This window comes from Haliotis rubra, unplaced genomic scaffold (assembly GCF_003918875.1).
Source record: "Haliotis rubra isolate DU_JTF1 unplaced genomic scaffold, ASM391887v1 Scf73, whole genome shotgun sequence".
NCBI lineage: Eukaryota > Metazoa > Mollusca > Gastropoda > Lepetellida > Haliotidae > Haliotis > Haliotis rubra.
In genome coordinates, this window is record NW_025767446.1 from 2,054,229 (window position 1) to 2,071,603 (window position 17,375).

At 43.1% G+C, this 17,375-nt stretch overlaps 2 protein-coding genes across 2 annotated transcripts in view; both read left to right on the forward strand.

Moving 5' to 3' along the window:
- LOC124259596 (protocadherin Fat 4-like) lies at window positions 1–14,440 on the forward strand. Its single transcript, XM_046693754.1, has 14 exons — window positions 1–1,054; window positions 1,231–1,302; window positions 2,686–3,992; window positions 4,792–4,899; window positions 5,508–5,618; window positions 6,122–7,570; window positions 8,092–8,272; window positions 9,044–9,135; window positions 9,826–9,963; window positions 10,540–10,648; window positions 11,729–12,043; window positions 12,290–12,429; window positions 12,846–13,009; window positions 14,302–14,440. The coding sequence occupies exons 1-13, from the start codon at window positions 607–609 to the stop codon at window positions 12,972–12,974; spliced, it is 4,599 nt and encodes a 1,532-aa protein (XP_046549710.1). The 5' UTR covers window positions 1–606; the 3' UTR covers window positions 12,975–13,009; window positions 14,302–14,440.
- The window catches only part of LOC124259597, a 15,215-nt gene continuing 10,845 nt past the window's right edge, over window positions 13,006–17,375 (forward strand). Inside the window, exons 1-3 of the mRNA XM_046693755.1 lie at window positions 13,006–13,009; window positions 14,302–14,531; window positions 16,629–16,811. Of these exons, the coding sequence (XP_046549711.1) occupies window positions 13,006–13,009; window positions 14,302–14,531; window positions 16,629–16,811 (417 nt within the window). The remainder of the gene's footprint in view (window positions 13,010–14,301; window positions 14,532–16,628; window positions 16,812–17,375) is intronic.

Below are 17,375 nucleotides of genomic sequence, written 5' to 3' on the forward strand. Positions count from 1 at the left end.
ATTTCCATGTCTGGGATCAGAGTTTTGCTGTTTACAATTTAATATGATCACTGCCTTCTACCTTGGAGTTCAGATTCTCTTATATAATGTGGCCTCTACCTGTTGTAATAAAGATAACAAAACATACACTAACAAGAATAAACAGGCTTTCTAAAGCAGGATTTGTCTTATATCAGAACCGGTTTGAGGTTGCAATATAATTATCTACCTTTGCCGTGTAGCACACACAATATTGACATTGTAATTCAGAGCATGTTATCTACATGAGACAGCAGTTTTAAACATGTCTGTGACACCTAGTGTCCTCGTGTTCCTCAATAACTTCGCACGGTTTTATGTTATTAAAGTTCTGGATGACTCAAAGATCAAGGAGGTAAGTGTAAGTATGAGGTGTGAGTAGATTACAAGTTGAATGGTTAAAGTAGTTGGTGAGTTAAGATTGATGAACGCACGGTTTATAACCATTGATGTGAATATTGATTGACGATTGATGAATGCTTTATGATTGATGTGTATGTTTCACATGTAAGGATGCGAATCATCGTCATCATTCAATTTTCAATAAACTAATAATTTCATTTCAGGTGACTTAAAATCGTCTACATAATGTTGAAATGTTTCATGATGTTGTTTAAAGCTGCGAGTTCAACCACGCCGTCTCCCGGCATTACAACCTCAACCGAGCAGATTACATCCACAGCCTCGACAAGCACGTCGACTACAGCCACCTCCTCTGCAACCACGCCATCTACAGCAACCCCCACTTCACCTACAACTACACCTACAACCACACCGACATCAACGTCAACCACACCGACATCAACGCCAACTACAACCACACCTAAACCTACAACTACAACTACACCTACAACCACACCGACATCAACGCCAACTACAACGCCCAAAGCAATGGCCGACGTCGGATTAGGTCAGGACTGCACGCATGCGCATTGCAACGTAAACCACAGCGCATGCGTAATGAACGAAGCCGGTGGACGTCGATGCGAATGTGTCCAGAATCATTTGGAAACCGTTAATGGGAATTGTAAACAAGGTGAGAGGAGACACTTAAAGGCATCATCCAGGTGTGTATTAATCATAGCAGCTTTCTATTTCATATGTATTATGTTATGTGTATAAACATTTTAGTTGCAGTTATTTTTTTGGGTTAAAATTATTTCCTTCGAATCGAGAGACTTTTGTGTATATTCTATAACAATATGTTTACAGCTCCAACCATGTTGGTTGCAAAGGACATCCCGGATATTACTGTGAAGGGCAACCTTCGTAGTGGAGACGTGGGTAAGTACAGAAAACTGTGCTATTCGAAAGTCCAAAGTAAAGCCCCCGAGTGATTTGTGATGCTTGTACATCATGACTAATGAGGAGACACCACTACCCTAATTTTAAACGTAAGGGACTAAATTCCCAGGGAGGGCTTCTGTAGAGCAGTGCAAAAATTGTACGCGGTTTTACAACATACAATAAAGTGTTCTATGTTGCTGCTTTGACTTGACATTATCACACGATTTGTTGTATCACACGACAGTTGAACTGCAAGGATATATTTTCTTCACTTTCACCATTTATGATCTGTACGTGGAACAACTACCTTTTGTATTCACAAGTTAAACTCTTCAGAGTGTGTGACTAAGACAGCGCCAGACTTGATAGGCTGCTTGCTGTTGATTCAGTACACAGGCATAATTTGGATAGACCCCGAATTTAGCAATATTAGACGAAGTGTGAATCCAGAAATATACAAATGCTTGGTATAGACCCGGGGTCTCGACGGGACGACGTCTCTTGTCACCGGGATATCCCATAGCACAACTGATTAAACACAAACACCAGCATGCACATCAAGCAGATAGCAACACACTGGGTGATATGGCTAGCTGTGTCGCTAAGGTGCCGGGGGTAGAATAAGAGCAAGGCAGACACGTGAGCGAATGAGTGATTACCTTGAGTTACCCTTGAACTCCACAGAGCCTGTACGTGTATTTTGAAATTGAAGATGACAGGATGCATGTAACACATATTACAAATTGCATAATACAAAATTGCCATTTTTTTTAAACCGACAGGTACTGGTATTTCAGGGATAAATTCAGAGTTTAAGAGCGAATCTGGGATTTGAACCAACTATTATAGAATTCGAGTAGACCTAATAACCTCAGTGACGGTAACGTAATATATCACGTAATATATAGTGTAAATATTCTATGAACTATATATACTTCCCATAAAAAATTAGACTCACTAGTGTTCATGTACCACTCACTTCATTTAACTGTTCAAAACTAGATTTTGCAAAATATTCCATATTGTTTAAAGGTACTGTTTACACATGAACTCATACATCGTAAAACAACTTCGTAACTCTGAATAGAATATAGCCACGAGTTCAGTAAATCATGAAACTCGGTGAAAACTGGCGAATTCTTAACGAAACTTTACACCCAAAACGGAGCTGTTCACATGCACGATATTTGCACATGCTTTTGAGCAATTTGATGCGTGCAATTCATCTGCATTGGTTCCCCCAAGTTAGTGGAGAAAGTCATCTTCGATTTAACCATATAAATATATAAAACATATAGTGAGTCTAAACGTTTGATGGGTAGCATATCATGTCATAAGTGGTGGACTTGTTAACATGGCTATATATTTATCATGTTCCAGTTGGCACTATTCCATTTACATCGTTTGCCGACTTCTCGAGATCGGAGTTCCAAATTACCGTTAAAGTCCTTCCAGAAGGCAGTGGAATCACGGCACACGTTACAACGAATGGCATAACGTTGACGTCAACGTCAAACACGGAGACAACACGGAAAGACATCGTGCTAAAGATCGACGCTCATATCCATTACATACTCATATCGCAAGTAGTATCAGTGCATATTGTGTTTGAGGAGATCAAAGTCAATACTCAGATAATACCCTACTTCCTCTATGAAGGGACAAGGGAGGCAACTGTCATTGGCGATACTAGACAGATGACGTCAAGATATGGACAATCAGGATACAAACCCTCAATCATTAGTCTCACTAAAAGCGATATTGTCGAGGCATTGTTTGGGCTGCAAGAGTCAGGGCAAATTGTACTGAAGAAGGACGTGGACCTTCTGGAATTGACCGGATCTGAACGAGTTGCTTCAGTAGAGATATCTTTCCAAGTAAACCTAACCCGTGATTTCGCATCCCAAGATGTTGTCTTAGCAGTTTATCACATCATGATACTGAACGATAACTATCAATACACTATTGACGAGAATAATCCTCCAAATATGGTCATTATGCAGAATCAGTTTTGGGGAAATTCAAATTTCAAACTCACAGCGCTTGTTCTACCAGCAGCGTTAAAGTTTCAAAATAATGATGTCTTGGTAACGGAACAAATGAATTTTGAAAAGGTATCGGATAGAGAAACTGAGTTTAGGCTTCATGTATCCTCAGTTGATTCTCACGGATCAGATAACATTCCTATAGCTGGAAGACTAGTAGTAAAGAATGTGGACGACGAAGCGCCTCATTTTGATGAAACCATTTTATACCTAACCGTCCTGAGTGGTTCTCCAAAAGGAACCATACTTGGTGTAATACACGTACATGACCAAGACACCCCTTTATCAGGCTTATCGCTCGCAATTAAAGGGCCATACAGTGCATATTTTATAATAGACAATGGGGGTACTCTGACAAGTGGAACTGATATGCATATTGGTCCCTCGGAGTTTCCACACAATTTCAATTTCACTGTTTCGGCTACTGATGGAACATCAAGGTCTGACAACGACTGCATTGTGGACGTAACGATCAACTTAGCGAATAAACATACAACTAATCTAAATATGTCATTCCCCGCCGTCCTGCCGGAAGAATCACCCAGTGGCACCTTCGTGGCCGATGTCAGACAAGTCAACTACACCAACTATCTGTTTACAGAGCGTGAAGCTTACTCCTATTTCCGCCTCAACAAAACTACAGTAAGAACTGTATATGGATTTTGGACTTAAATATGAATAAAATGAAGATTATTCATTCTGTCGTAGCATGCAAGTAATCATCGTTTGAACATTTTTAATATGAAAGGCAGTTATCTCCAGAAATCAGTCATCATAAAATCTATCCATGATGTATTTAATATATATTTATTTTGTTAGTGCGTGACTGAGTGAGTTTAGTTTTACGCCGCTTTTAGCAATATTCCAGCAATATCACTGTGGGGGACACCAGAAATGGGCTTCACACATTGTACCCATGTGGGGAATCAAACCCGGGACTTCGGCGTGACGATCGAACGCTTTAACCACTAGGTTACCCCACCGCCCCACCAGGTCTGAAAATATCCAACAACACTGTCAGAATGAAGACAGACGTCTGATGAGCCTCCCTGATACAGACTGATGCTGAGTTGTGTGTGTATGGGGGACAAATTGCCTTGCCATGAAATGGTCCGCCCGAAGAGCGGAAGGTCGTGGGTTCGATCCCCGACCGCGTCATACCCAAAGACGTTAAAATATGGTACTTGTTGCATTGAGCCCATGTGGAGATTCGAACCCAGGTCTTCGGCGTGACGAGCGAACGCTTTAACCACTTGGCTACCCCACCGCCCCTTATTTTGTTGGTGTTAAAGGGACGAAAGTATATTTCTTTCCGTTTGGGATGGTTTATACCATCCTGATATTCCTTGATAATATAACCTCTTTCTTAGCACTGGCTAGCCTTCGTTTGACTGTCCCTAACATTATTCTACGTGTGATGATACGATGACCTTTGTTGCAGGGTAGAGTTACAACTGCGAGACCTCTTGACAGGGAGAAGAGCACCGAGGCCCACACTGATTTCAGCATCAGCGGACATATGGAGAATCAAGATCTGTGCATCCTTATTGTTAGTGAACATTTGCTGTACGAGTGAGTGAGAGAGTGAGTGAGGTTTTACCCGGAGGGGGACACCAGCAATGGGCTTCGCTCACTGTACATATTTGGGATATAGAAACCCTGGTCTTGAGCGTGACGAGCGGGCGCTTTAACTCCTGGGCTACTCCGCCAACCCCGTTTGCTGTGCTAGCGTTAGCTTACTGTTTGACAGCACTATATCCCCTGAGGGAAACTGACGTTTTTGAAGTAAATTATTTAAAACGCGTCTAATGACGTTGTCTAATATTTTCTACAGGCCTCGCTAGGTTGGACGAGATTGGCTTCATAAATAAAATGAATTTTGCGTTGAATGTTTGCCGTTGTAATTGATCAAATCAACAATACTGAACTTAACTTTGAGTCTTGTAGAGTGAATGAGTGAGTGAGTGAGTTTACCTTTACGCCGCTTTAAGCAGTATTCCAGCAACATCACGGCGGGGACATCAGGGATGGTCTTCATACATTGTACCCATGTGGGGAATTAAACCCGGGTCTTCAGCATGTTGAATCAATGCTTTAACCACAAGGCTCGGAAGATGTATTTAAACTTAACTTTTATTGTATTGCTTTTGTTTTCAGATTATTGGGGAGCTACACACAACCTTGACTGATGTGAATGACAACAGCCCGGTGTTTCCTCTCCTTCCGTATGTAACAGTCAACGAAAATGTTGAACCGGGATACGTGTTGGTAAGCACCATGCTTTCCAAACGATGATATACCTCATGGTTGGATTTGACTAACGTATTTCTGACAGAGAATTATATCTAGGTCAAGCGATATCAAAAACATAGCTAATGGATCGCGGGATGTTTGTCCGCTTTGTTGTGACATAGGCAGCGGACAGGGGTGAGGAAATATTTGTGCATTGGTGATAATACACCCACAAGTCGTATATTCTTCGAAATTAGCCCGATTTATCATAAGAATATACCTTTCCCGATTCTACCTATCTTTGATGCCATTCACTTACATTTGCAAGAGCGTGGGTGAAATGAGATTACTTCCGTTGCATAGCGACTTTGATGAACGCATGTGCTCGTCTGTGTACTTGCCTCGTGAAATACTATCCACACATTAATCGACAAACAAAGATGTTTTCATATATCATTCTTGAACATTTTCATCGCTGTCAGTGATTGCGTCGCTAACACTCATGTCAATGTATCTGAATGAAATGATATTGTTTTCAGTTTGAGGCAAGTATACAAGACGATGACCAAGGCATAAATGGGAAGTCAAACTTCATAATTAACGACACGTCAGCCTTCACAGCAGAAACATTTGATGGAAAATCGTTCAAAGTCCGTGTACACCAGAAACTCGACAGAGAGAAAGTACCCGCATATTACCTAACCATTTATGCCGTAGATGGTGCTGCAGGCAGTGCAGTAAGGAAAACAAGTTCAACATATCTCAACGTAGAGGTGGAGGACGTCAACGACAACCCTCCCGTATTTGCAACAACAGCGACGACGTTCGTCGTTCCGGAGAACCAGGCTGACGTACTTGTTACAACGTTAAATGCAACTGACAAAGACGCAGGCCTGAATGGAAAAGTCTCCTTTCAAATAATATCTGGAGGTCTTGGATACTTCACTATAAATAATCGAACGCTCAAAACGACAAAGGGTATCGACAGGGAAACATATGATTCTTTTAATTTGAATATTGAAGCTTTTGACTCGGGAAGCCCTCAACTAAGTACATACCGGAATGTCACCATCGACATCACAGACGTGAACGATAATGCTCCTGTGTTTCATGGCGTCGATGGCCGCGTGTTCAAATTTGTAGAAAATGCTCAATGTTCGAGGAATATTGTGACCGTCAATGCCACCGATGCAGACACAGGGAGCAATGGTCACATCGTATACAGTCTAGGCGGTAGTGATAGTCACATGTTTACAGTGGACAGTCACACAGGCGGTATTTCCTGTAAGGCGCCCCTAGATTATGAAAACATATCTATTTATCGGGATTTAATCATTTTAGCCACCGACCAAGGTCAGCCAGCCCTTACTTCATCATCCATTATCACTGTCAAGGTCGTTGATGTCAACGACAACGCTCCGACGTTCTCAAAGTCCAGTTACGACGTTAATGTTACCAACACTGGGACGGCAGGTAGCATACCTCTGTTCCTTCTCAGTGTACATGATGCTGATTCAGAAGAAAACGGAAAGGTGTCGTTATCTATTGCAAGTTCTCAGGACAGTAACCTATTTACAATTACTTCAAACCTCATACGGTTGAATTCATCCCCTCAGCTTACAAGCAAAGACTATGATTTCAACGTCACTGCAACCGATGGTGGAACTCCTTCCTTGTCTGCTACGACAACGGTGACGGTTCACGTCATGCAAAGTGCATCAAATGGACTTAAGTTCAAGGAGACTGACTTCAGCCTTAATGCCACAGAAAACAGAAACTACACAAGGACGGCGATTGGAAATGTGTCAGTAACGAATAGCGGAGGAAATCAGTTGACCTTCTCAATTGACGCTGAGTTCGCACAAACAAAGTTTTCAATAAACAATGCAGGGGAGATATTCTATGCTGGTACATTTGACAGAGAACTACAGGCGTCGTACAACTTCATTGTGAGAGCGGCTCAGCAGGGTGCGGATGATGTAGCAGTGGTAGGTTTTCTTCTCTGAAATATGAATATAACTGGCCAATCACGAGTAAATGAGTAATTACCAGTAATTACGCCGTTTTAGCAATAGTGAAGCGGCGGGGGACAACTGAAATGGGCTTCACACATTGTACCCGTGTGGGTCCCGGTCTTCAGAGAGCGGATTTTCAGCGGGACGAGCGGAGGCTCTAGCCATCAGGCCCCACCGCCCCAATCACAAACATACATACATTCATACATACATACATACATACATACATACATACATACATACATACATACATACATACATACATACATACATACATACATACATACATACATACATACATACATAATACATACATGCATGCATGCATGCACGCACGTACGCACGCACGCACGCACGCACGCACGCACACACACACACACACACACACACACACACACACACACACATACATACATACATACATACATACATACATACATACATACATACATACATACATACATGATGTTATTGAATAATACTTGTTGACGCAGGTGCGTGTCCATGTGGAGGATGTCAACGACAACCCTCCGATATTCACTCTTCAGTCCAATCAGCTGGTGTTTACTGAACCTGAGGACGTGAAAGTCAATACACCCATAACGACTGTTTCTGCCAGTGACAAAGACACAGGGGCTAACGGTCAAGTGACATATTCCCTGTATCCCTTGACAGGTAATACTCTCAATCCGATATGCTGTCCTTGTAATCAATCAATACGGGTTAGAACTGGTCTTCAGTCACCCATGCTTGTCATGGAGGTGATAGACAGTTGGATAGTTGCTTTGTTGTTTAACGCCGCACTCAGCAATCTTCCAGATATATGGTGGCGAACGGTAAATTACCCAGTCTGGACCAAACAATCCAGTGATCAACATCATGAGCATCGATCTACACTATTGGGATACGGTGACTTGTGTCAATGAAGTCAGCGAGCCTGACCACCCGATCCTATAAGTCGCCAGTCATTGTTGTATTTTTTCAAAAGTCCTTTGAGAGGAGGTGATTCATCCCAAGGCATTGAAATTATAATTGGGAGTGGGACACTTGATCAGGATAAAATATATCCCAAGCCGTTGTAAAGATGTGTTTGTTGTTCAACGCCGCACTCATCTATAAATATGGCGGCGGTCTGACAATAGTCGAGTCTTGGACCAGACAATCCAGTAATCAACATCATGAGCATCGTTCTAAGCATGGGTTACTGATGACCAATTCTAACCAGGTCTCTAGGGTACGTGGTTAACAGATATCGGAAGGTCGGTGTTCGATGCTCATGATGTCAATCACTGAGTTGTCTGGTCCAGATATTTACAGACCGCATAATCATCTCAGATGATTAAAAAGCACGCTTAATCATGACTTAATACATATCAGAAACCTGGATCTTCAGCAAGAAGTAAAATAAGATGAGAATGTCAACTATTCATGAGCATATAATTTCAGATTTTACGATAGACCACTCCACGGGCAGATTGGAGGTAGCCAACAGTCTCGATGCGGATCCTTCTGGTCGGTCGTACAACCTGACAATAACGGTATGTGTGTGAGGGTCAAGAGGCCTAACCACACGATCCCATTAGTGTTATGTCAATGACATAGCAACGGTGTGAAGGAACTCTCTTTGTGAGAGGGATCGTAGATGCAGGGGAACTGCAAAAAATAATAATGATTTCATATTATCACAACTCAGAGTCCAAGTATTGTTAACAGAAAAGTCACACCACTTACATGTATCCTATGCGAAGTATGAAATATGTAGTACATATAGCTGAAAACACAGGATTAGCTCACTTTACCATCACGATATGACATCACATCCTTTTTTCACAACTATTACATTTCCTTAAGCGCTACCCAGCTTCTTTTAGAAAAGTGGTTCCCTCATGTGGGATTACATTTGTTTACTTCTATTTAAACAGGATATGAAGCTTACAAAATTAAACAAACAACTGCAATTTCAAATATATTCTATAGAGGAACGAATATGATATCAGAGGAAGAAAACTTTCGTAGGAACGATTACATATTCGAAATTTCATATTTTTGAAAGCAATTTGAAGGAATGAGAAAATACTCGAAGCAACGAGAAATAATCGAAGCAATGAGAAATGCCGCTGAAAAAAATATGTTATGCTACAAAAGAGGCAGACTTAGGCTTTCGTATTTAAGCGCCTGAGACCTGTAACATTCCCCACTAACTGACACGCATCAATTTCAATTTGCAGGCGACGGACAATGGCAGCCCAAAAAAGATCTGCGGCTGTAACGGCATCCATCCTTGTGACCGACGTCAACGACAATTCTCCGGTGTTCAGTTCACCGACGTACGCCTTCCGCGTAAAGGAGGACGCTGCTGTCAACAGTGAGGTCAGTTGTCTAAGAAACAGCTTGGTGACACAGGAGTAAGAAGTGTACTGTGATTTAAAGACGTGACACAAGCCTTGTGACATGTTATATCCAGTTTGGTCACGATATTTTGGCATTTGATATCAAAGAATTGAATTCATTATTTCATAACAATTGTTTAATTGTTTCATTTTCTGGTAACGTTGGTGCCATTGTTCTCATGTCTGTGAACATGGTTTTGTTTGATATGCATTTTAGAACTAGGTGGATAACAATTACGGCTACCAAGAGACAACGGTATCAGGGTGAGTGAGTGAGTGAGTATGGTTTACGCCGCTTGTAGCAATATTCCAGCAAGATCACGGCGGGGCACATCAGAAATTTGGCTTCACACTTTGTACACATGTAAGGGATCGAATCTGGTTCGAATGGAAATCGAAAACGCTTTAGCCATTAGACTACCCCACCGCCCCAAACAAAGGAATCAGAATCTATACCAAAACGTCGCATCATAACATAATAAAGCATCCTTGAAGTATCCTGCTCATTTTGCGAACACTGTGTCTTTTAAAAATGCGGGTTCAAATACTTAGGTCTCCACATTACAAGCGACAGACAGGGACTACAACAAAGCCACCAACGGCCTGGTGAGTTACGAGGTGGCGACAACAACACAACACTGTCCCTTCTTGATAAAAGAAGGTAAGAAATAGATATGTAGGCAGAAATACCACGTCGACCGTATCTTTCGCTTAGCTCTCTGTTTTGCGTTAAATGATGTGTTGTTAAAATCGTTCAAATGTCAAATGTCAAATTCTTATGCGTTGAAAACTGGTGTCAGCCCATCGCAACTGTGGTTTGTTTCATACGGAATTCATATTTAGCTGTGGGGTAAGGTGCCATGTCTCACCAGTGAAACTCCCACAGGAGATCCGGGTTACAATTGGTCTTCAGCAACCGATGCTTGTCTTAAGAGGCGACTAACGGGATTAGACGGTTAGTCCCTTCATGCCATCGTATCCTAATTGCGTAGATCGATGATCATGATGTTAATCACTGGATCAAGCGTTGAAAATTTTCGGACTGTCGTCATATTGTTTAAATACTGCTGAGTGAGGAGGTAGAACAAACAAACAAACAAACAAACACAGTGTTCACGCTTTTTCTTCTGTGAGTCTGGGAGTGTGGGAGGGAGTTTAATTTTACGCCGCTTACAGCAATATCACGGCGGGTAACCACTAGGCTACCCCACCGCCCCACCACGTCTGAAAATATCCGACAACGCTGTCAAAAAGACGACAGACGTCTGATGAGCCTCCCTGATACAGACTGATGCTGATTTGTGTGTGTATGGGGGACAAATTGCCTTGCCATGAAATGGAATGTCGTGGGTTCGATCCCCGGCCGCGTCATACCAAAAGACGTTACAATATGGTACTTGTTGGTCCCTGCCTGGCGCTCGGCATTAATGGGTACAACAAGGACTGGTCGGCTCGGAGTCAGTATAATGTGTCTGAGTGGGGTATTCCTGCTTCACTGCGGCATGGTATCTCAGTGGGCTAGCACTATAAAACCAGCTTATGTCTGGGCTAGTACAAGCAGCCGCACATACACATACACCCGCATGCACGTCGTCATATGAGCGAAATATTCTCAAGCACGACGTAAAACCCAATTTCACCCCACCTCACCGCCATGAAATGACATCACAGACCTAACGCACTCATTTGTCAACACACACACACAACATGCCTTCCTTAAGCAGCAGTTGTCTGATTTTAGTTTCAGACCCCAGTACAAACAATGTCATGGGCAGCATCCAAGTCAGAGAGCCACTTGACTATGAAAGTGTCAAGTTCTACACCTGTATAGTCACGGCACATGACAACCCAGAAAGACACACGCAGATGAGCAGCACAGCCACTGTCAACATTACTGTAGAAGATGTTGACGACAACGTCCCGTTCTTTCTTAACGAACCCTACATCGCCAATGTCAGCCGAGAAGGTGCTGCGAGAAGTTTTAGTTTCAACGTCACCGCGCACGATGTCGATTCGTCTGCAGTTAATGGTATCATCCGATACAACCTGACAGACGGTAACAGATTTAGTTATACATTTATTAGTCATCATCGTCATCATCATCATCATCATCATCATCATCATCATCATCATCATTTACAGATTTATTTTCGATATATCTCCAAAGGATATAGTGATGTATATTTGTTTCGTGTCCTCTGTGAATATGTCGAACATTTCCTGATGGGATATTTTGAAACTTAAGTATTTTCGTTTGTAATCTTTCGATGTACACAATTTTCACAATTTAACTTTTCTTTAGATCTGAAGACAACTAACCCGCCCTTCAAGATCGATCCTTTTACGGGGACTGTGTCAATTGCGGGCTCCCTCGAGACTGTTCCTGACTTTTTTAATTTGACCATAACAGTCAGAGATAGCAAGCACAGCAACAGCACACGAGTAGGTTACAGCTGTCATAGATATAACCTTCTGTTATCCGAATAATATGTTAATGATTCATATGTTTTAAACATGTTTGAATGGTTCGTAGATTTAGGGTAGTATACGCGCTGAAATCTGTATGGAGCTCATACGATATACGTATACGTGATCATATATATGGGGGCGGTGGGGTAGCCTAGTGGTTAAAGCGAAGACCCGGGTTCGAATCCCCATATGGGTACAATGTGTGAAGCCTATTTCTGGTGTCCCCCCGCTGTGATGTTGCTGGAATATTGCTAAAAGCGGCGTAAAACCAAACTCAGTCAGTCAGTCAGTCAGTCATATATATGGTCAAAAACTGTGTACGGTCACACATACATGTATATGTGGGTTTGGTCAAAATCATCTGCAAGGGTTTACCTTTATGTTTCCAGCTCGCCATTAACATCATTGATAACAATCAGCGCCCAAAGTTTATAAAACCAAAGTACATACACAATATCAAGGAGGAAACTGAGATAACAAAGCCACTTCACCTCCTCTATGTGGGGAGCGCAAGATGACAACACGCCAACCTGTAACTGCACATATGACATGGGTAAGAGGGAAAGGAGGTTGTTGGTGTTATAGGGCATTGTGGCAACAGATAACCTGTTGCGACATGACAAAATGGTAAGGCAAACCTCGACCCCTATCTCAGAATGAGTGCATGGTGGCAAGAAGCCAGCTTGTAAGTACAGTATGTTTATTTTCCAAGGTGATAATAATGTCATCAGCATGCCAAAAATCTGGGTTAAAAATGATCGCCGCCGTGGTGTAGTGGTTAGAGCGTCCGTCCGGAGAGCGGAAGGCCGCGGGTTCGATCCCCGACCGCGTCATACCAAAATACGTTAAAATATGGTACTTGTTGGTCCCTGCCTGGCGCTCGGCAGTAATGGGTACAACAACGACCGGTCGACTCGTAGTCAGCATAATGTGTCTGAGTGGGGTATTCATGTTTAACTGCGGCATGGTATCTCAGTGAGCTAGCACTATAAAACCAGCTTAAGTGTCGGCTAGTACAAGCAGCCATACATACACCCGCATGCACGGCGTCATATGAGCAAAATATTCTCAAGTACGACGTTAAACCCCATTTCACCTCACCTCAACTGGGTTAAAACCGGTCGTCATCAACCCATGCTTGTTGTAAGAAGTGACTAACGGGATCGGGCGACAGGGTCTCTAGCATGGTTGGAGTGAGTGAGTTTGTTTTTACGCCGCTTTTAGCAATATTCCAGCAATATCACGGCGGGGGGTGAGGTGAGGTGAAATTGGGTTTTACGTCGTACTTGAGAATATTTCGCTCATATGACGACGTGCATGCGGGTGTATGTGTATGTGCGGCTGCTTGTACTAGCCCAGACTTAAGCTGGTTTTATAGTGCTAGCCCACTGAGATACCATGCCGCAGTGAAGCAGGAATACCCCACTCAGACACATTATACTGACTCCGAGCCGACCAGTCCTTGTTGTACCCATTAATGCCGAGCGCCAGGCAGGGACCAACAAGTACCATATTTTAACGTCTTTTGGTATGACGCGGTCGGGGATCGAATCCACGACCTTCCGCTCTCCGGGTGGACGCTCTAACCACTACACCACGGAGGCGGTCATCACGGCGGGGGACACCAGGACATGGTTGGAGAAGGTCATCGTATCCCGACTGCGTAGATTGATGATCATGATGTCAATCACTGGTTTCTCAGCTCCGGACTCGATTATTTACAGCCCACAAGAGTAATCATGTTCAGTTGTAACCAATAAGTGGAATATTCGTGTAAAATATACCACAAACAAACCATGCTAACACTGAACATCATTTCGATAACAATTAACATTTTCATTTCAGATGATTCAGAATATTTTACAATCGAAAGCACGACCGCTAGCGTCCTTCAGCTAAAGTCTGTGGACAGAGAAAAGATCGGTAACAACGTGACACTTCATATCACAGCCACAGATCACGGGTCTCCCCCAAAGTCTACCCGAACGTTGCTCGTGGTTAACATCGTTGACGTCAACGACAATGCCCCCTTCTTCTCTCCTGAGCAACAGGTGCAGACCTTTACAGTTAGCAAGGTATGTTCTGTTTTGTCGACTCCTCTCCGTAGACATGTATATATACTGAGTCAAAAAAGAAACTTCACATTCTTTCTTCAGGGCACTATAAAAGAACAAGAGATGGTAAAATGGTTAAATTGTTATTATTTCATTGCTGAGATCTGTGTGATGTACTCGATACACTGACAGTGCCATAATCAGTTCCAGTAGGCTACACCGCCGTTCCAAAACATGGTTATACAGAATGTCAAGTCACAAGAATAAAAATGCGAAACTTCTCAGTTCAATATCGTGTATGGCCGCCCCGCGCATTCGCCACTGCCAAACACCGTCTCCTCGTCGACTGCCTGATGCTTGTGAACACGTGGTTGGGGATTCTGCGCCATTGCTCTTGCAAGGCAGCGCCAAGTTCCTGCAAATGCTGAGGTTGGTTCCGAAGACCACGAAGCCTTCTCCCAAGTGCATCCCAAACGTGCTCTATTGGATTAAGGTCAGGGGACCTCGATGGCCAGTCCATGACGTTGATTCCAGCGTTTTGAAGGAAATTTCGTGTCAACATCGCGGTATGCGGCCGAGAATTATCATGCTGGAACTGTAGACCTGGGCCATGAGCCACCATGAAAGGAACGAGTTCAGGGCTGAGCACCTGGTCGCGGTAAGCAGCAGCTGTGAGGTTTCCACGGATGACCAGAAGTCGGGAACGGTTGTTCCCACAGAAAGCACCCCACACCATGCAACTTCCGCCCCCGAATCTGTCGACTTTCTGTACACAACATTGGGCATACCGTTCACGACGTCGTCTCCAGACTCTATGCCTGCCGTCCGCGAATCTGAGGGTAAACCTGGATTCATCGCTAAAGACGACTCGATTCCAGTCTTTCTGGGTCCATCGGAGGTGACATTGGGCCCACAGCAGACGTTGACGTTGATGAAACGGCGTCAATATTGGCCCACGATATGGACGTGGAGAATGGAGACTGGCAACCCGCACCCGCGGGGCAACCCGATTTCCAATGGTCTGTGAGGACAGTCGACCTCTAAACATCTCAGCCCTGGTTCGTGTAGCCGGCAGAAATCTGTCACGTAGGTGACGTAGGACGATTTGACGGTCTTCTGCTTGTGACGTCACACGTGGACGACCCGACCTTGGGCGATCAGAAGTGGTGCCAGTTTGTTGCAGACGACCTCGCAAGTCATACACAGTACGACGGCTGCATCCCATTGCTCTTGCGACGTCAATAACTGATCTTCCCGCTTGCAACATGCCAACGGCACGTTCACGTTGCACATTTGACAATCGTGGCATTTCAAGTACCGTTAGAACTGTGGTTTAAAAGTGTTTTTTTAAATTCTTGAGGCCAATGCAAACACGTGCATATAAAGACAACTTCGATGCGAAGATCACGTGATCGACTGCAGGTGCAAAACCTGATTTGGCACTAACGTCATTTGCACGACGAATGGATGGGTTTGAGTGGGTTTTGCTACCGTTTTTCTTGAGTCGAAAGATAGGGATCCCATTTCGGATACATAGATGTATCATCACAGAAAAATTATTCATTATTTTTCAATTTACATTTTGTGAAGTTTCTTTTTTTGACTCAGTATATGTTCTTCCTTCCAAGGTTCTGTCTTCTGACTTCTATGTAAGTGGGTTTGGTTGTTGTATTACCGCCACACTCAGCGCTCACACTCGCGAATCTGGAGGAGACAACCCAGTGATCAACAGCATGAGCATCGATCTATGCAATATTGGGGTACGATGTCATGTGTCAACCAAGTCAGCGAGCCTGACCAACGATCCCGTTAGTCGCCTCTTACAAGAAGCTTGGGTTGCCGAAGACCAATTCTTACCCGGATCTTCAAGGTGTGTATATAAGTGAATTAAGTTGATGTTTGGGTATCATGGCTACAAATGGAAGATTCTAGATTTTCCCAAGTTTCTATCCTTTATCCCCCAGGACCATGTCGTCAAGTGAAGGGTAAACACCGTCACGAAACATATGATTGCGTACGGGATAAAAAACACCATACTTTGAATAGCTACAGGAGCAGCTCATTCGTCTCTTAAGAAATGCACCGTGAAAATCACTGTTACATAATGAGGTATTGCAGATGACCCCGATCAACACAACAATCGACCGCGTGGCCTTTACAGATGAAGATGAACCCTCAACGTCAGCTCCACGTTTCGCAACTGTAGTCAACACCAACGACAACATACGACTCCGTGACGATGGATCGCTGGTTGTAACTCGCTCTCTTCTGAATCCTGAAAGGGAGATTGAGATCATCCAGGTGACTGTGCTTGGTTAAACCTACCTCGGTATACAAAAGGCAAAGTACATGTGTTTACACTGAATACTGGCAATGTACAATGAAATGAATTGTGAATTTCGACAAGATGTCAAAATATCCATTTATCGGTCCTTTGTTTGTCTCATTTGACTGAACGTAAAACAAATACAAGAGTATTTGGGTTAAATTTGTAGTTTTTGTCAAAGCAAAATCATTGCATTTGCAAGTTACATAAAAATGCTATTTCTAATGTTTGAATTGTTTTCAAATGATTGACTGAGTATCGTGTTCCACAGCTCATAGCTTGTATTCCAGCGGATCATATGATATTAGCCATAGATGTGCAGCGGTGGTTTCGACATCCATACACATACCATTATTTACACGTATTTCCAAAAATACATTGTGGTTCGAGATGCATGACAATGTAAACGCCTAACAGGCAGCTTGGATTATCCGGGGTAATAATGTGCTGTGCCTTGATTGTTAGCGCTATGAGCATACCTAGTGTGGAGTTTGGCGCTATATAAATGGACGCATTATTATTATTATTATTATTAAAAT